This window comes from Staurois parvus, unplaced genomic scaffold (assembly GCF_062004578.1).
Source record: "Staurois parvus isolate SC_StPar_1 unplaced genomic scaffold, SC_StPar_1.0 ptg000884l, whole genome shotgun sequence".
In the NCBI taxonomy this organism is placed as follows: domain Eukaryota; kingdom Metazoa; phylum Chordata; class Amphibia; order Anura; family Ranidae; genus Staurois; species Staurois parvus.
This window is the reverse complement of record NW_028318680.1, coordinates 953,579-974,437: the sequence shown is the minus strand read 5'-3', so window position 1 is coordinate 974,437 and position 20,859 is coordinate 953,579. Positions and strand designations below refer to the sequence as shown.

Below are 20,859 nucleotides of genomic sequence, written 5' to 3'. Positions count from 1 at the left end.
AAAGCAGAAAAATAGATCTCGTGAATCGTTCAGTGTACACTTTCATAATTCATATCTAATCAATCCTCAGACTTGTCTGCATAATAATCTACCTGCGGGTGGAGTGTCACTTGTGCAGATGAAAAGTTATAGGCCAAATATGAGTTATGGGAGATTTTTGCTCTAGTTGAGGCCTCCACCCATCTCTCCACGCCCTAAGTGGAGATTGGTCCTTGACTGCAGAGCCACCTCCTGTTGGGGACTACAAAACAGGCTGTCAGGTCTAAGAATAGGAAGTTGAGGACGTCTCCCGGTTTAACATCAATACCACCTGGGGAGACCCATGCCCTTTTGCTCAGAAACTTGGATCTGCTAAACCAGGACTTTGGCAAGTACCTTAACCCTTTCACCTCTCTCTGATATCTCTTTGCGGTGCTTTTAGTCTCTGTATATTTATATATATATCTTATTTTTCTGTAAATATTTTTATTGCACCCGTTTGACCTTTTAGTAATAAATCTTTCTTTCTGAAAGTGTTGAACTGTTTCTATAGCTCTGTATTGCAATTTACGAATCCCTGCCTCTAAAGAGAACGCTACTGTTTGTTTAACCCTTTGTATAACAGGCCTGTGTTATGACCGTGTTATGCAGTCGATTATTTCAATCATAGTGTACAAAAAGGAGGTGGTGGCAGTGTGAAGGGTTATTTGCGTGACCCAGTAACAATTGCCCAGGCTGCCAGTACATCGATTGTGGTCCATTAGCTGGAAAAACGTTGTGCAGGGTGCAGCTGGGTGTGGCATTGTTACACCCGTCACATCACGGTTTTAGATCGGCTAGTCCTTCGGTCACGAGTTTTGGTGAGAAGACCTGGGGTCTGACGCCGCGATCGTGACATATTGGTGGCAGCGATCGTGGGATTGTGACACCTTATGTCAGTGCTCATCAGTGCCTCGTGCCAGTGCCACATCAGTGCCTACTAGTGCACATCAATGCCACATATCAGTGCCCATCTGAGCTGCCTTTCAGTGTCACCCATCAGTGCCAGTCAGTGCCAACTATCAATGCCAATCAGTGCCACCTATCAGTGATGCCAATCAGTGCCAGTCAGTGCTGCCTAACAGTGCCAGTCAGTGCCGCCTATCAGTGTTATACATCAGTGCTGCCTTTCAGTGCCCATCAGTGATGCCTGTCAATGCCCATCAGTGCCACCTACCAGTGCCTCCTCATCTGCGCCACCTATCAGTGTCCATCAGTGCAGCCTATCAGTGCCCATCAGTGCAGCCTCATTAGCACACATCAGTGAAGGAGAAAAATCACTTATTTACAAAATTTTATAAAAAAAACTAAGAAAAAACGTTTTCAAAATTTTCAGTGGTTTTTGGTTTAAGAAACAATAAAAAAACCCAGAGGTGATTAAATACCACCAAAATAAAGCTCTATCTGTCACAAAAAAATGATAAAAATTTCATATGGGTACAGTGTTGTTTGACCGCGCAATTGTCATTCAAAGTGCGACAGAGCTGAAAGCTGATTTATATTATACACAGCAACAAATCACCCTATAATATCCCAGAAAAGTTATCCACCTCCACCCTTGAAGGCCAATTAAGCAAAAATATAAAACTTTTCCCTTTAACAAATAAAATAAAACCAACATAAAAAACATAAAAAAACATAAAAATTGTCCAAATTATCAAAATAGCAAAAATTCAAAAAATAGTCCCCACAAGTGTAAATAATAGTTCTCTTTCTTCTTTCGTCAAAAAACTCCTTCTCAATACCCGCAAATCCTGATGACAGTACACCTCAAAAAGAAAAAACTTGACATAGTGTAATACCTTTTAAATAATAAAAACACACGTGCCACTCACTGTGCAACATGCAAAAAATCTTTATAAATGTGTATACTCTATAAACGAGTATCTATACACATGCAAATATTCTTTTGTAAATATAAATATAAGTGAAAGACACTCACACAAAGTGTCATTAGCACAATATGTGAAAGCAACTCCAAGTTGTCACGTCAGACGTATCAACGCTGACCGGAAGTGCGATCACGGCCATCTTGGAAGTGGGAACATGTGGCCAATGTTTCCCTGAACTTGTCTACACTTGTATCCCTGTGAGGAGGAGCTGCTTCACTCAAATTTTAATGTGAATTACCAAATAAAGGAGGATATTTTTATCTACTATTTGTGACTGTGGATTTTCTTGTGAGGATAATGGAAGAAAAACCCTAGCATTAGATGAAATCGTTATGAGGAGAAGTTAACCCAGAGTGGTGTTATACCCTGTTGTTTCTTATATAGGGTAATTATCCATCAGCATATGAGTTGGAGAGTGTTGGTTTGGGTTTAAGGTGATCACTGATGTATACAGGGTGCGGTGATATACACTTGCAGTGACAACTTGGAGTTGCTTTCACATATTGTGCTAATGACACTTTGTGTGAGTGTCTTTCACTTATATTTATATTTACAAAAGAATATTTGCATGTGTATAGATACTCGTTTATAGAGTATACACATTTATAAAGATTTTTTGCATGTTGCACAGTGAGTGGCACGTGTGTTTTTATTATTTAAAAGGTATGACACTATGTCAAGTTTTTTCTTTTTGAGGTGTACGGTCATCAGGATTTGCGGGTATTGAGGAGTTTTTTGACGAAAGAAGAAAGAGAACTATTATTTACACTTGTGGGGACTATTTTTTGAATTTTTGATATTTTGATAATTTGGACAAATGTTATGTTTTTTTATGTTTTTTATGTTGGTTTTATTTTTATTTTATTTATTTGTTAAAGGGAAAAGTTTTATATTTTTGCTTAGAGCTGAAAGCTGGAAATTGGCCTGGGCAGGAAGGGGGTATAAGTGCCCTGTAGGCTAGCGGTTAAAGAAGTATAGCCAAAGCTTTTTTTGGCTATACTTCTCCTATGGATCACAGGAGTGCAGTTTGTTCTGCATTCCTGTGACCTTTTTTCAGCCAACAACGGGCTGAAGTTTATCTTAATATAATCTTAGGAAGAGACAATATAAAATTACAAGACTGTGAGTGCAACGTCAGGGCGATGTCATACTATATTCTGGAAGCATTGTGTGTTTCCAACATGCTAAGCTGCATTTAAGACAATATACCAAAGCAGATTGATTCCCATTAATTTTAATGTGGAGCTGAAGGGCATCCCTGAAAGGACATGCAAGGGCCTTTCTATTAAGAAGAATACTACCCATATGAAAATGAGCTACAAACTCTTATACACTGGAGGCTTTCAGGCATTTTTTTTCTTTTTTCTTTTTTTTACCAAGAGTGCTATTTGTTTACGTGCAATGGGATACACCATAACCTATATTTACAACATAGGAGTCACACCTTTTCACAGAGAAATTTCTCATATTGAGCTTAAGTTCTCTGAAAGGTTAAGTGGACCTCTACCCAGAGTTGTTGCAGATTCTAATAGAAACTTTGGTCAGTGATACCAGAGTGGGAACTCTAATGTGAAGACCGTAAGCAGAGAAAAGAGAACTGTGCCCTGTGAACGAAAACACATGGTTGTTGCGAGCAAACCCAGCTCAAAAAAAGGTGACCTGCTCAATTGTACTGCTGGAGTGCAATGCCATGAAGAAATTTCTCCAAAATTTGCTTCTGGCCATTGGGTTGTGAATGATGGACTAATGAAAAATCTAGGTGAATCTCCTGATGGCAGAGCAGCCTCCAATGAAGCGAACTACACCTCCTTATCCAAGACAATAAGAGAGGTGACTATGCAGCCAAAAAAATCTATTTAAAAAAATTGTTGACCAGTTTAGAAGCAAGGGGAAAAGTCATTTTAAGGGATGGAGTTGGCAAATTTGGGGACTCAATCCATAACAATCCAACTGGCTGAAAAAAACCCTGGAAACTTGGAGCTTACTGATAAAACTCCATCAAAATATGGTTCCAAGTGATCCTTCCCCAGGACTTTATTTCGAGCACACGTGAGACATGAAACCAAGAAACTGGAGACATATATATTTTTTTAATGTACTAGCAGATTTAGATACACTGCCAATTTGAAGCTAAACTCCAGCTAACACTTTTTATGCAGTTACAGCAACAGTTTTGTTCCTTTTGGGATAAAAGTTTTACATAAATAAAAGCTAACTATAAACATCCTTGTCATTGGTAAATGGTTTGTCTTAGCCCTCTAATTGCTACATCCACAGGACAGATTTTTAGGGTGTAAGCCTCAAGGAAAGGGCTCTGTATGCACAATAAAACTTGAAGAAGGCCCCAGAGGGGCACAGAAGGTTGCAGAGGGTGATGAAGACGAGCAACATCTTGCAAAAAAAATGTGCACAGGGTGTATGAGAGCTAAGGTGCTAATGAGAAGGGGAATCCTAGTGACCCAAAGTGGGAAAACCTGGGTGCAGGCTGCCTTGAAAGAGTCTTTCTGCATAACCTGAGAGACGTTCACATGAAGGGGCAACCAAGGGGTGCTAATAAGAGTATGCTTCTGAACATGGGACCAGACGCAGACAAAGGTGTCGTAACAAAGGGAGAATGTGAATAACAGTGACGTCAGGGTTAGATCCAGGAACCCCAGGCATAACAAGGTCAGGACAGTAACCCAAGAAGGACGTGGTATCAACCAAATTGGAGAAGTGTGAGCATCAGTACTTTTGCTAATAGTTTAAAGAGTTAGGCTCAAGACCCTTGTAGTAAAAGATCTCCAAGGCATCCTGGGATGAGAATATTCAAAGTGTAAATAAGGGTCTAATACAATAGCACCACCACAGAGTGTGGTGACTTATCTAGAAATGCAAGGACTACATTGATGAGAGATATAGAAACATGTCTAAAGGAGTCCCAACAAAAGCCTTGCTAATGCAGTCATTAAGACATATTGCACATGTTTAAAGACTAAAGCTGGAGGAATACTATATTTGTAAAGCATCCGCACAAAAAATTCCCAGAACATGCTATGACAAATGGCTAAAACGAAGTAAAGGGACAGAGCATCCCTGCTCGAAGCTGCAGCAATCTTCAGCAGATGTACCCACCTCCAGGGGTGAGGGAAAACCTCCATTGTGAGAAGGTCCGGTAAGCTTAGAGGTGAAGGGTCTGCCATGAAAGGATGGACCTTCAGTAGATGACAACACCTAAAGGGCATAAGGTGGGGGGACAATCCAAAATGGGTGTATAATTGTGGAAGCTTGGATAGTAACCCCCTTCCCTTTATAACCACCCTAATGTATTCCTCAAGGGGTTTTAAAAGGAGAACAAAAGGCACCATTCCCAAGCAGGTTCAGTAGACCAAGCTCAAAGTCATAAAATTATGTGCATATGCACAGAAAGTAAGAAGTATCTGAAGATTTGAGGGATCACATTCTCCATGGCATCTATGCAGAATAGTAGGACTGTGGGCAAGAGCTGAAGTTTTGCAGAGAGAACAGGATTGTCTATATCAAAAGAATGTTTACTGTTGTGTCCTTCTGTCCAGTTCACCATAGTCTGGGCAGCTAACACAGTGGCAATACTTGCAAGGCTCAGCCTGTCAGTGCAAAGGTGGTATTCAAAAGAGTGTCAATATGCCTATCAACTGAATCCCTAAATGAGGGAAGGGCACATATTATGAATTGCATAGAGTGGAGACTAGGACGCACAGACGCCATCTTGGTTACTGGCCGGCATGAATAACTATATGGAGCAGAATTCCTGTCTGGTATATTGAGTGTTTTTTATTCACAGTATTAGAGTGTATGTAATCTTTACATAAAATTGTCTATACTTTATTACACTATAGTGTTTTAAACTGTGTTTGTCCATTTTATGTTTACATATTTGGTGCACCGTACCTAGAAAGCAGAGATGGTTCCATTTAGATAGCTGGTCTGATTGTTTGGCTGAACCGGGGTGGATAAATTTCTCAATCTTTCAAGTGCATTTGACCACTCATATGTGGAGGATCAGTAAGCTGCAGAGTTTTTCAATGTGGGTGTACAGGACTGGATGTCATTTTCCTGGTTGAGGTTGGGCTCCTTTCGTTCATTTGCACGAATAACTTCTGCAAAGATTTTTTTCTCCTGCAACATCTGAGGGTGCCTTTTGCTGAATAATTTTTCTAAAAATTAGAGTGCTAGCACTTATTTGGGCTATAACAAGTATGTTTATGTCACAGATTGCTACAAGACTGAGCATGTCACATGTTTCTACACATTTTATTACTACACTTTTGCACACATATATTAATGCTTGGTAAGAGTACAGCAGGGCTCAAAATTTCAAGTCCTGAGCTACTAGCCAGGCCTTAACAGTTACTCACCACCAGTTGCCCCACCCAACCCCTACCCTGCCCCACCCCTAATTCCGTACCTAAACACGCCCTAGTAAATTATCTCATGAAATGACACTTAAATGTTTTATACTGATGCACCCCCAGGTCAGTCTTTGGATAATCGTCTGTATACCACTGTCACCGCAGACAGGTTATACAGAGGGTTAAACACACACACAGTAGCGCTCTTCAGCGGCAGGAATATGTAATTTGCATTAAAGAGCTTTACAAACAGTTCAACACTTTTAGAAAGTAAGACTTATTAATAAAAGGTCAAAAGGGTCCAATAAAAATATTTACAGAAAAAGATGTAGCCAATATATTGTTCCTTTCGCTTAAAGTGATCCTAAAGGCTTAAAAAAAAAAAGCAAGCATGTCTATACTTACCTGTAGTGGTTTTGCAGAGCAGCCCAGATCCTCCTCTTTTCTGGTCCCCTGCCGGCGCTCCTTACCCGTCCCTCCTGTTGGGGGCACCCCTTACCTGTCCCTCCTGTTAGCTTGCTATGGGGGCACCCGAGCATGTGCAATCCCAGCCACTGCTCCATGTGTCCATTCACACACAGAGCCGCAGCTCAGCCCCGTCCCCTCTCTCTTCCTGTTGCTGTCTCAGCCAATGAGGAGCCAAAAGGAGAGGGAGTCCCAGGATAGCCAAGACGCTAGCGTACATCGCTGGATCAAGATGGGGCTTAGGTAAGCATTAGGGGGCTGGGGGGGATATTGCACAGAAAAGTTTTTTTGTTACCTTCATGCATAGAATACAGGAAGGAAAAAAACTTTGAGCCTTTACAATCACTTTAATCCTGGATGCAAAACTGCTAATTCTATCCTACAGAAGAATCAAGACACAACAAATCCCAGGATGGGAGAACCTACATTTCTACTCTTTTTTCTGTTTTGATTACGTACTTGATGGAAAAAAATGCCAAGTAAATGTCAGGTGAAGCCAGAGAGTGCAAATGAACAATTTGTCATGTGAGCGAGGGGTGCACACAGCGGGGAATCCTTTGTAGAATCCCAGATATCTACATAGAAACTTTCAATCCGCTTAATCTTTTTTAACTTGCTTCATAAATCCTACTGAAAATAAATGCACTCATAGAAGAGGTTTTTTTTTTTTCTCTCACTGGCCCTATGTGTTGTATTATTTTAAAAAGCCTATTTATTTCAAGGAAAGGTGACTCTTTAAAGCAAACCTTTGGGCAGAAAAAATGTAGCAGGATAACACTTAACACTGTATAAAAGGTGCCTATAGGTGAGATTTAAACTCCTGCATGGTGTTAAAGAAACACCACTACTTGAGGTGATCTGCTATGCAACAAGCATCCTTAGTTACCAGATGTAGCTCACCTCCCCCCACCCCCTAAGTTGTAATACTGGGTAATGAAGCCAACCATCACATTAACTGACTGATAGTATGGCAATTGAGCCATGAGAAGATAGAAGACTAATGCTGGCAAATGCTGAAAAATTCTGTAAAACTACAGTATGCTTTAAGTTCCCCTAAAAAAGCACAGTTTACAGCGACTGTAATTTTATTTTTTCAAATGATGCTGTACAACACCTCCAAAATGTTAAAAAATGCTGACCTATGGTATTGAGTTACAAGCAGGCAACAGATGCCTGCTTTTGATGTCAAGCAGTTTTGTTGATTATCTGTCCCAGGAGCCTTTACAGCTAATAAATCATGCCGGAATGTACTGTATATGTAAGTGCCCATAACTTATGTGCTAATCAATGAACATAGGTTTTAACAAAAGGGACAACCAGAGCCCGCATCACTTTGCTCTGCTGCGCAAGAGCATAGGATCTGTGACCATTCAGAGTTGCATTCAGAGGCAAAATCATGGGCAGATTGAAAATGGTTTAGAGCAACAAGACACAATCCATGTTACCAGCTGAAGGGTAAACATGGCTGTCCCAGCAATATTTTTGATTTTCTTTAAATCAATATCCAGCAGTGTATCAAGTTATACCCACCTGTTATCATTACATAGGACTTTTGATTGGCTTTCATTTTGCAGTTTTAAAGAAACTATACTGTATATTTAGTAATACACATTCTGAGCTATGAGAACACTCACTTTAATGCCTTGAATAAATTTCCTGGATCTGTAGACTCTTTCTTATGATCGCCTATAAAGCACTTACAGATTAGGTATTAGACTACATATCTTGGTAATTAGCTTGACCAGAATCATAAACATGCATTAAGAGAAATGAACACTAAAAAACAAATCACTGTGTAGTATTACTAAGCTAGAAACATAGTCAATACATGTATCTAGCAAATACAGCTTCCTTTTGGTACATATATAATCAAAAATTATAAACAAACACATTTTTTTCCCTCTTAAAAACACTGGTTGACTCTAAACTCTGGTTTAAAAACATATTTCTACTGAAGTATGTATTCTTAACTTAAAAAAGTACCTTCTATCACCCTCAACTGCCTCCAAATTTCCATATTCCTTTTTTTTTTTTTTGGCTGCTGTGTTCTGACTTCCTGTTAAAGGGTGGTAGGAACATAGTCAACAGTGGCCTCAGCAGAGGTAGTCTAGGCAGAGTGGCATGGAGAAGGAGATCCAGAGGGCAGAGGTCCTTCAACTCATCATGGGTCCTCAGAGGGCTTTGTCCTGGCCGCAGTTTCAACCCCACACAGGCAACAGTTGAGGGGCGAGCAGAGGGTAGAGGAAAGTCCCAGTGTCCAGAAAGCCACACAGACAATGCAGAACTACAAGTCAATGCAGTGCAGAAAGCCAAGCACAGCCCATACAGAACTATCTGTCTCGGCAGTTCAATGCATCTTCTCGTGAGACCTGAAGACATGAGCTCCTCTGTCCACCACTGAATTAAGTTCTGAACGCTCTGACCCTTTCTGCCAGCATAGAGACATTATATTGTCCCTTTAATTCAACCAAACCTCAAGCACCTGGTGCCAACACGTCTGGCTTTTTCTAGCTGCAGAACCCAGTGCTGTCTGTGCCTCCCACTGAGATCAACCTCATCTCCCACCACCTGCGGGGCACAGGAACTCACAGATTTAATTAAGCAGACAAGCTGACTGCTTGACACACTGTTGAGTTCAACAAAACAACACAAAAAATAAAATATTTCTGATCTCCGTCATAATGTGCATGTATGAACGTGAACCTTAGATTGTAAGCTCCTTGAGGGTTAGGGACTGACATGTGTGTGTATATAAAGTGCTGTGTAAAGTGACAGCACTATAAAAGTACGTGTTATAAATAAAATAAGGGGTTTGGTGCCGAAAGGAGGGGTAGAGAATTGAAATCACAGAGGGGGAGGAGTCTGTGTGTGGTACTGAAGCAAGAGATGTCAGACGATCTGTAACAAGCAAAGTGAAGACAAGAAAATGGATTCCATTTTCTTCTCTTCACTTTGTTCTTTAACCACTTGCTTTCCTGAGGATATACCCCCCTTCCTGACCAGGCCTCTTTTTGCTACTTGGCGCTGCACAAATTCAATTGATAATTGCGCAATCATGCAATGCTGTACCTAAACAAAATTTACGTCCTTTTTTTCACACAAATAGAGCTTTCTTTCTGTGGTATTTGATCACCTGTGCACTTTTTATTTTTCACGCTATAAACAGAAAAGATTTTTTGAAAAAATTGTTTTAAAAAAATATTTTCTCATTTCAGTCATAAAAATATCCGAAAAAACTAAAATTTCAGCATAAATTTAGGCCAAAATGTATTCTGCTACATGTTTTTGGTTAAAAAAATCCCAGTAAGTGTATATTTATTGCTTTGTGTGAAAGCTACAAACTATGGTATAGATAATGCAATTTACACAGCTTTTACTTTCTGACTGCCCATCATATTTCTTGAGGTGCAAAAATACCAGGATAGTACAAACACCCTCAAATGACCTCTTTTCGGAAAGTAGACACCCTAAGCTATCTGCTGAGAGGCATATTGAGTCCATGGAAGATTTATTTTTTTCCACAAGTTTCTGAAAAATGACAAAAACATTTTTTTTTTTTTACACAAAGTTGTAATTTAAATGATTTATTTCTCGCACAAGCCATGGGTATATGTGGAAATACACCCCAAAATACATTCTGCTACTTCTACCGAGTATGGGGATACCACGTGTGAGACTTTTTAGGAGCCTAGCCACATACAGGAGCCTGAAATCCAATGACCACTTTGAAAGCCTGAAGGTGCGCAACTTCCTCATTACACTTCCTCACTACCTATCACAGTTTCGAAGGCCCTGACATGCCAGGATAGCACCAAACCCTCCCCCCCCAAATGACCCCTTTCTGGAAAGTAGACACCCCAAGGAATTTAAAAAGAGGCATGGCGAGTATTTTACAGATTTCATTTTTTCTCACAAGGTTTTGAAATATAAAAAAAAAAAAGAATAGAAAAAATGTTTTTGTTTTTTTTCTTCATTTTCCAAAAACTTGTGGTAACAAATGAGATCTGCAAAATACTTACCATGCTTCTAATCAAATTCCTTGGGGTGTCTACTTTCCAAAAAGGGATCATTTGAGGGGGTTAGGTGCTATCCTGGCATTTCAGGACCTCCGAAACTGTGATAGGTAGTCTGGAAGTTTAATGAGGAAATAAAGCCCTTTAAAAGCCTGAAGGTGCTTATTGGATTTTGGGGTCCTGTACTTGGCTAGACTGCCAAAACGTCTCTCACATGTGGTACCCCCATACTCAGGAAAAGTAGCAGAATGTATTTTGGGGAGTAATTCCACATATACCCATGGCATGTGTGAGCAGTAAATCATTTAAGTGACAATTTTGTGTAAAAAAATAAAAATTCTTTTTTTGTCATTTTCTAAAAACTTGTAAAAAAATAAATTCTTCTATTAATTCAACATGCCTCTCAGCAAATAGTTTGGGGTGTCTACTTTCCAAAAAGGGGTCATTTTGGGGGGTGGGGGCGTTTTATGTCCAGCATTAGACGTTTATGCCACACATCATTCACTCTTCTAACCATCTGAAGATCAAGCCTTTTCTGACACTTTTTGTTCACATGAAAAAAATCAGTATTTTTTGCTAGGATATTAATTTAAACCCCCAAACATTATATATTTTTTTTAAAGCAGACACCCTAGTGAATAAAATGGTGGGTACTACAATTTTTTATGGCACATAGTACTCGCGCAGCGAATTTTCACTTTTTTTTACTTTTAATGCACAAAAACACAATATATTGGCCAATTATTTGGTAAAATATAAAAGATAAAGATACCAAACATGACATGCTTTAAAACTGTGCATGCCCCGTGCAATGGCGACAAACTGCATACATTTTTAATATCCAAAGGCAACGCTTTAAAAGCTACCATTTTAGATTTACAGAGGAGGTCTAGTGTTAGAATTACTGCCCTTGATCTGACGTTCACGGCGATACCTCACATGCACAGTGCAACCGCTGTTTACATACCGACACAGGGTCAACGCTTGTGCACACAGGTGGGCATTGTCATATATTCTTTTTTGAGAAATCTGGGGTCTATCAGACCCTGGATACCTCCTCTGACCTTACATTATCTAATCAAACCATAATCGGTTTGCTTCCGAATTCTTAGACTATAGAGATGATTGGCACCACTCTGGTCTCCAATCAGCTCTATGGTCAGCTGGCAGAAACACCGGCTGCATTCCCAGGTTCCCCCGATGGCACGGGACTGCCCGAGAAGGCCGTGGAAGGCAGTGGGGGAGGGGGGGCATAATTTCCTGCTGCTTGTAAAAGCAATCCTGCAGCTAATTAGCCACTAGGATTGCTTTTACATGAAAGCTGATCGTTGGCTGACAAAAATGGTACCAGGAATATGGCTGCAGCTGTAGGCATCATCCTGGTATTACCAAAGTCCAGTGATGTACCAGTATATCGCTGATCCTTGTTGGTTATATATGCTATGTTCTTTTTTTTTTGTATGCAGCCTGTGGGCAGAATGAAAAAAAGAGAAGAAATCTCTGCCAGAAAAAGTGTGTGGTATGCCCACCATTAGAATATACCGCCCTGCATCCACCCACTTCTAATGGTGGGCACACATTAGGTCACACTTTGCCACAAGCGCCAGTTTCAAAATTGAACAAATGTTTAAATAGTAGCACGCTTGAATAAAAATTGTCCACGTATAAAGTGGTACCCCATATGGAAAAAGGATGACACCAAGTCCCAAACTATCTTGCCACTACTCCCCATGTAGTCTGGGCATCCAGGGGGCTCCACATGACTATCTTTTCCCTCATAAATCCAAAACTTATAAGTATAGCCTGTTGCCCTCCCACAGGTCTTCTACATCTTGACCCCATATCTGGCACTCTTGCTGGGGAGAAATTGTTTGAATGTAAGGCGGCCAGAAAAATTAATCAGGGACTCATCAACGCAGATTTTTTGCTGGGGAGTACAAATATCTGCAAATTTTTGGTTAAGGTGATTTACAAGGGGCTGAATTTTGTAGAGCCGGTCAAATTCAGGGTCAGCTCAAGGACGACAGAGTGTATTGTTGTTGAAATGCATAAAACACATTATACTCTCATATCTATGCCTGGGCATGGCAGCAGAGAACACAGGCATATGATGAATCGAGTCTGTGGCCCATGTTGAGGGTTAGGCCCAAAAAAAAAGTATATTAGAAAACCGTAATGAGTTTCCATGCGACTGGTCTGGCAAGGTTTGAATTTGGGTTGGCGGTGATAAATTGTTGTGCATATAAATTGCTTTGATCAACAATCAACGCATATAGATATTCCATGAAAAACAGCTCAAAAAATCAAGGGGAGGAGTTAAATTTGCTATTTCCACCTGAATTCCGGGTTGGGCAGTGAATGGGGGAAGTACGGGTGCTGCAGAATTTGTGGGCTGTCAATCGGGATTTGCAAGTACATCCGGATGGATACTAGGGGCTCTACAGGCCTGTGTGCGAATTCTTGGTGGTTGCGGGACAATACTTGTGCTCGCCACTGCACCAGCTTGTACTGCACTTATGGGACTCCCCACGTCGCCAAGTCATACTGCAGTGCTGGTATTATTATTTTTATTATACAGGATTTATATAGCGCTAACAGTTTGCTCAGCGCTACAATATAATGGGAGACAATACAGAACAATACAGTTCAATACAAGAGGGTTAGGAGGGCCTGATCGTGGGAGCTTACAATCTAAGAGATATGTGGAAGACCAGGATGTACTAGGCCACTAGTACTCGCCAGTTCACCAAAAGGTAGTGTGGCACTAGTACTGGCACTCTGCTGCATTTGAGAGTCATCAAAACTTACTTACAAGTGCTAATAGAGATCAGGCCTGATTCTGCCAACTCTGCAATTTTGTGTGCAATGTATCAAGTGACAGTGACCTACTGACACTGCACTTGCTGGGGGAGAAGGGGGGGGTAAGCGTAGGGGCTAAACGCAGGCGCCAGGGCTGATCCCGCTAACTCTGCGTTTTTGGGGACACTATACTAATGTGAACTGGTATAGTTCTGATCAAAGATATTGATCCGTTCAGACACTATACTAGCAATCGAGGTTTATTGTGCATGAGCGTGTTCCTGGCAATCAAGGGGTGAAATGTGATGACTGGTGTACTGACGGGCAATCTGACGCTATCTGAAAGGGGCGTGAACACCGCGGGAGCGCAAATTATATATATATATATATATATATATATATATATATATATATATAATTTTGTGCACCCATGCCACCCTGTAGCAGTATTTCTCCTATAGGGCAGTTACAAAAGCGGTTTGTGTTATGTCTCTGCCTTACTTTAACTGACAATTGCGTGGTCATGCAACACTGCACCCAAATTAAATTTATGTCCTTTTTTCCCCATGAATTGAGCTTTCTTTCCATGATATTTGATCGCCTGTGCGTTTTTTTTTTTGCGATATAAAAAAAATGGCTGCCAATTTTGAGAAAAAAAAAACAATATTTTGGACTTTTTGCTATAAAACATGTCCAGTAAAAAAATTTCAAAATCAAATTTCGTCATAAATTTTGGCCAAAATGTATTCCACGACATGTCTTTGCTAAAAAAAAATCCCAATACGTGTAAATTAATTGGTTTACGTGAAAGTTATAACGTTTACAAATGGGGTATAGATACTGAATTTTTTATTTTTTTATATACTAATAATGGCGGCAATCAGCAACTTAGGGCGGCGATCAGCGACTTAGGGCAAGACTGCGGCAGACATTCTGACCCTGGGGGGGAATTGACTTGGGGTCACTGACATCCCCAGTGACACCAATACAGTGATCAGTGCACAAAAAAAACCACTTACACTGTACTAATGGCACTGGGGAGGACAGCTAAACTCCACTCTCAGGAACAGTGTGTTGTGAACTGACAGGGAGCAGAGCTGCATTGAAAACAATGCAGCTGTGCTCTGTGTCACTGTTTGCCGGCAATTGCCGTGACCCAGCGGGTAAGGACCCAGTGATTGACACCTGCGGCCGCGATCGGTGGCGCAGGTAGGGCAGGTGCGCCCTCTACCGGTTTTGAAAAATGACGTTTTAAAACGTGATTCTGCACAGCGGTGCCGCCCTGCCACAGTATATATACTGTGGCTGGTAGGCAACCAGTTAAAGAAGTTGAAATACATGCTATCTGTAAAGAACATAGCAAATGCTTACCTCTCCAGTTGCCTGCACTGCCAAGGACTGCTTCTCGTTGCCTGCACTGCCAAAGACTACTTCTGCTGAGAGGAATTGTTGACAGAAGTTCCTTTGGAATTCAACACTTTTGGGATTGTCTATCTCGTTTTGAGCTTACTGGTTTCTCCAGCCAACCACTACATACCCACAAGACACAACAGTGGCATAGCGGGTTAGCAGGAGGAAACCAATAAGCACACCAGGGAACACTCCTGGAAGTGTCAGTTTCTAAAGAGACTTCATTTGGAGACTCCTCTTAACCACTTGGCAAATCAGGCTATTGCCGAATAACGGCTACAGCGCGGTTGTCCAGTTCTGGGAGGGCGTCATATGACATCCTCCCAGAACGTGCCCTCCCGCGTACACCCGGGGGAAAGCACTTGGAAATCTCCGTGCTCGCTGCGTCCTATGGACACAGCTTATCATGTGTTGTGGTAAAAGGCCAATCACAGCGGCCTTTTACCACGTGTTCAGCCATGTCCAATGACACAGCATATCACCAGTAAATGCAGTTGCCGGTTATCGGCTGTACTTTCCTCACGCTGTCACAACGATAACCGGCAATTGTCAGAAGACGGATCGGCACCGATCATCAGGACACTGATGATCAGTGCTCTGATGATCAGTGCCACCCACCAGTGCTGCTCACACGTGCCCAGTAGTGCCACCCATCTGTGCCCATTAGTGCCACCCACCTGTGCTCATCAGTGCCTAGTAGTGCCACCCAGCAGTGCCACCCATCATTGTTCCATATCAGTGCTGCCTATCAGTGCAGCCTCATCAACGCAAATCAGCGAAGGAGAAAAATTACCTGTTTGCAAAATGTAATAGAAACAAAGAAAAACTTTTTTTTTTTCAATTTTTTGCTCTTTTTTTGTTTATAGTGCAAAAAATAAAACACCCAGCGGCGATTAAATACCACCAAAAGAAAGCTCTATTTGTGTGAAAAAAAGCGGTATACAGTTTAAGAGGCACATGATCTCTGAATAAGAAACAGGCGGATGATCCACCCCCTCCATTCAGGGATCTGTAGTACAGCTTCTATAAATGACGATATGGTAGAAAAGGGCAGGCGTAGTCAAGCTCTCTTGAAAAAAGTTCCTGATAGCCATTTAGCACTATTAACCCCACTGCAATCTTCCAATGCAGCAAGGGTGGTGGCGAAGAATCAACACAAGGGGCACATCATATTGAACTATAAATTATGTTCCTTGCACATATTTTTCTATTTTTAGCTAAACCTAGGCTTTAAAATGGAATTCCACGAGAAAACCATCTAATCTTAAAACTGCTCCCACTCTCTTCTGACACCTATACAAACTAACCTGTAGAAGAAAGATGTAAAGATGTATAAACTTCCCTATTCTCAGGCCATTCTAGTCAGCCAGTGCCAGCTACAGGGGAGAGCAGAGAGCTTTCCAACAACAGCTGGAATGGCTAAGCACTGACATCACCCCTAGCTTTCCTATGGGCCATTCATTGTCGGCACTCCATCCTCTCCTCTGAAGATGCTGCTAACTGACAGAAGGAATTGATCATGTGACCGGACTGGAGCAGCCTGAGAATAGGTAAGTATATGCATCTTTCCTCTGCAGGGTAGTTAGTATAGGTTAAAAGGGGGGTGGGAGCAGTTTTAAGATTAAATATTTTTACCCTGGAATTCCAATTTAAGGCATTCCATTAATATAAACAACGCTCCTGCACCATTTTGTAAGGCAGCAACCGTGTGCTCTGGTGTATTATAGTGCACATTTATAAATAAATACTGTATGTGTGCATCAAGGTGCAATTCAGAATAAATGGTGTGGTCAAATGCGCAATTTGCCATTTGTTACTGTACTGCACATATAAGAATGGGCCCTAGCAAACTACCATTTAAATTGTCTAACTTTTACAATCCACAGTTATGTTTTGAAATCACTAGACGCCATGAATTAACTGAAATTACTGCATGCACATTATGTTACCATTTAGGTTTGTGTGATATTTTGTGTATACAATTCAGTTCAGATCTGATGTTATCTGTGAGCATCTACGAGGTGTCTATTAAGGAGAGCATAATTAATTGAGGCAGGAATAAAATTAAATCATGACGAAGTATTTGAGTAGTATCAAATTGTTTAATCTGAAGAAATAACTATTGCAAACCTTTGAAAATTTTTAGAAAGTGAATTGAATGTTTTGATGATAAAATTATTCTGTGATTCAATATAAAAACAACATAATTCACACAGCCTACTGTAGTGAACTGACACCATAGAATAAACAAAATGAAAAACTACACGTTATTAGTTCAGTATACAATTATGATTTGATTATTCCCTTTCTCTGTCATTACTAGGTCTACTTAGCATATAGGGTTAGTTCAACTTATCAGAAAAAAAAATAAAATGAAAAAAGGGAGTAACACTGTACACCCTCCCCCTATCCCTGCTGGGCTTACCTCCATGCATGATGAGTCCACACAGCCAATGCAGCAGCCTGGAGATTTGAAATTGTTGCTCTTCTGCCTCTTCTTTCTGCAGATCTTCCAGGATGGATCAGAGCGATTCTGATTGGTCAGCACCAGCACATTGCTCTGGTCTGTCCCAAAGCACTGCAGAAAGAAGAGGGAGAACAGCAGAGATTTCAAATCCCTGGACCACTGCACCAGCTGCATTGGTACTGACAGCTCCTCACTGATGGAGGTAAGTTCACCAGGGGGTGGAGAGGGTATACAGTGTTAAGCTCACCTTTTCATTTTTTTTCTGAAAAGGTAAAGCTACACTTTAAATAAAGCCTGTACATGTGATGACTTACACCTGCCAATGCCATGAGCAATTAGGAGATGAAGAACACAAGACAGTGATCAGTGGACTAATAAAGACCAGTTACTGCTGCTTTTTTTTCCCTTGTGCAGGGTAACTAGCTTTGTATCTCCTGCAGTGCACTGCAACACAAATAGAGCATGCACTACTTTTTAAAACGCATAGCAACCAGATTACATGGTACAAAAGAACCACGTGGTCCAGTGTGGACAGGTTCAGGCAAACACACTGCGTTTGCGACCTGTGTTAGGGGTGTCATTCATTTTTTATTCACACTCACTGCAGATTGCAAATGTAGTATGGTTTGCATGCGGTCTGAATTGCACTGGAATGCACAGTGCATTCCTGTGTGATTCAGATGTGGGCATGGTGTGAACTGGCCCTTAAAGCTGAAGTCCAGTGATATAAAAGAAAAATTCATGCCGTTCTACAATCAGTAATATATCCTTAAGTGTATATTTATGTAAACAGTGTAAGCGCCTGTAACTGACTTGATATCAGCCTCTTGTGTTTCCAGTAGATTGGGGGAGGGAGAAGCAACACAAGAAGCCAATCAGCTGTGTTACAATGCAAGGAGTATGCTGATAGAAAAAAAAACAGAATGACATAGAGATGAGCTCATCGGTCTGCTGCTGCTCTTTTCACTCTCCAGTGACAGGGTAGAGGTGGGGAGTAGAACTGTGTTACTAAACTGAAGCAGATAAAAATACCAGACTGTGGGGATTGGCACGACTGTGTAAATACCAGCACTAGATGCACAGAAATATAAATCCTTTGGCAAGTAAAACTGTTCCCATATATGTATTTCATCAGTTATTCAGCAGGTTGCCGAAGTCTTGGTCTTGTCATACACATATACTGTATAACAGATGTAATTACAATACAGTTTGTGATCCACATTCACTACAGATTGAAAAAACTTTAACCTTGCAAGCTTGAAGTTACTAATGCATTTCATTACAATGCATTTTTTTCTCTATATATTGATTGAAAAACAATATTCCGATAGACAGTTAATATTGTGGTATCTGGAAAATGGTCATCTTACACAGAGCACAGGAAAGGAAACTATTTGTAGGCTGGAGAATTTCCATTTAATGACTATTTTTAGTTCTGTGTAATAATAAGTACGCTGTCACGTAAGTGTTTGACATGTCACTGTTGGTGCTGGCATGACTCACCTCGCTGCTCTTCAACCTGTGGCATGGAAGAGCAGAGCTACCATCACGCAGGAGTAGAGAGAGCTGTGAATGGTTAAAGTACTGGTGTGTTAGGAACTCAAACTGTGGTATCATGGCTTGCTTATAAACACAACCATGTAGAGATTGGTATAAAAAGAGTCATAATGGCAATTCACACCCTCTGAATTACATTTGTTAACCCTCTATGTTACAATCCTATAGTTTTCAACATTTAATTGCAGCTGCATTTCTCAAGTTAAGATACTTCAAGACTGCAAATAAAATGTAAAAGTATTTGGGAACACATTACTATCATAGCCAACTAAAAAAAATGCTGAATACCTTTTTTCAATGCTTAACATGGATGTCATATGAACACACAATCCTCTGTTCGGGCATCATTGCCATAGCAAGGGGGAAAAGTGTCTGTGTCTGCTGTGCAGACGTCACAAACAGCAGCTTCTCCTGCTTGGAGTTACAGGATGCTGTGACTATACACAGAAACTGCTATCAATCAATACAGCAGAACTAGGCAGGAGGCAAAGTGGTCAAACTGACTACAAGAGGTACTGTCACACTATGCATCTGCACAGCATCCAATAACTCCAGGCAGGGTGCACAGGTACGTAAATTGGCCATGCCAGCATTGATCTGCTTTTGTATATGGCGTAATCAGATTGCATTAGGACAGAATGTTGACTGGCAGAATCACCAGGTATTTCCCCTTCAAAATAAAAATAAAAATGGAAAAGGTCTGATTTATCAAAACATAAAAAACCACAGAAAGCTATTTTCAATACTGAAGTAGAACTATAGGCATTTTACATAGAGTAAGGAAGGGTTATAACCCTTGTCCGTTATTTTGCCATCTGTCCCATTTGGTATATTTACTTTCACTTTCTATTGCCAAAACAGGAAGTGAGAGGAAATTTGTTCTAATTAATTGTATCCTTTGGGGCCCAGGTCACCAGAACTAGCATCCCTATTGAAATATTTCTCCTCTATTACTGTTCTGGGAACAATCCAAAATTTGGGATTTTCTTTTACTTTCTTTCCCAATGATAATGGTAAGCAGGACAAATAGGGTGAATCCCTCACACATTGATCTTCCCCAGTGATATCTCACTTCCAGCACACAAACATTGGTCTTTCCCTGATGAGATCCCATCTCCAGCACACACATATTGGTCTTTCCCCAGTAAGAACCCACCTCCATAACACATTTTTATTTTTTGCTTAATGAGATCCTTTACATACATACACACACACCTTTCCCAGTTAGAATACACCTCTAGCACACACACATTGGTCTCTCTCCAGAGAGATCCTGCATTTTGCACATCGAACTGTGCCCGTATCCGTCTCAAAGACCATGCTCATTGTACCTGCAGAAAACTGGGGGTCAAGCACTTAAGCAAGCCATAGACAGGTCAAATTTGGCAGGTTTAGCAGGGACCTGCTGAATTTCTATCCATGTGTGGCCATCCCCATTCTTCAGATCATTAGATTAACTTCTGTCAAATGGACAAGGTGAACCTTTGCTGATCAGTGTTTGCAGGTGCTGATCAGTGTATTCTGACAGAAGAGAGTCCCGCTGTCAGAATACAATGTCCCAGTGGGGGGATTCCTCCATCCACCTTATTTGTGTGGATGGAGGAATCTGTTCCAACACACCATCTATGGTCAATTTTAGAATAATGTTCAATTAAGCATCTGTCTCTTTTCCAACCTCTGCCTTTTCTTGAAAGGAATGCTACTTACTGCTAATCAGTAACTGTGACGTGAATATGAAGAGAAAGGGTGGCTGGTTTGTGTGAGACTCTGTAGAGCAGAATCATGTATGGTGTTGGATTGTGTGTGTGTTCTGCAGGATTGTGTGCATGTGTGTGCCTCATTTTGCTTAATGACTTTTGTGTGGTTGT

At 40.8% G+C, this 20,859-nt stretch overlaps 1 protein-coding gene across 3 annotated transcripts in view; it reads right to left on the bottom strand.

Moving 5' to 3' along the window:
• Positions 1-20,859, bottom strand: part of SMS (spermine synthase) — a 220,255-nt gene that overhangs the window by 71,583 nt on the left and 127,813 nt on the right. The window contains exon 10 of one of the 3 annotated variants that reach the window (XM_089656059.1): positions 18,938-19,000. The exons of 1 other annotated variant lie outside the window; for it this stretch is intronic. In XM_089656059.1, the coding sequence (XP_089512185.1) occupies positions 18,938-19,000 (63 nt within the window). Of the gene's footprint in view, positions 1-17,392; positions 17,546-18,937; positions 19,001-20,859 lie in introns of all 3 variants that reach the window. One more of the 3 variants, XM_089656058.1, reaches the window with a different exon arrangement.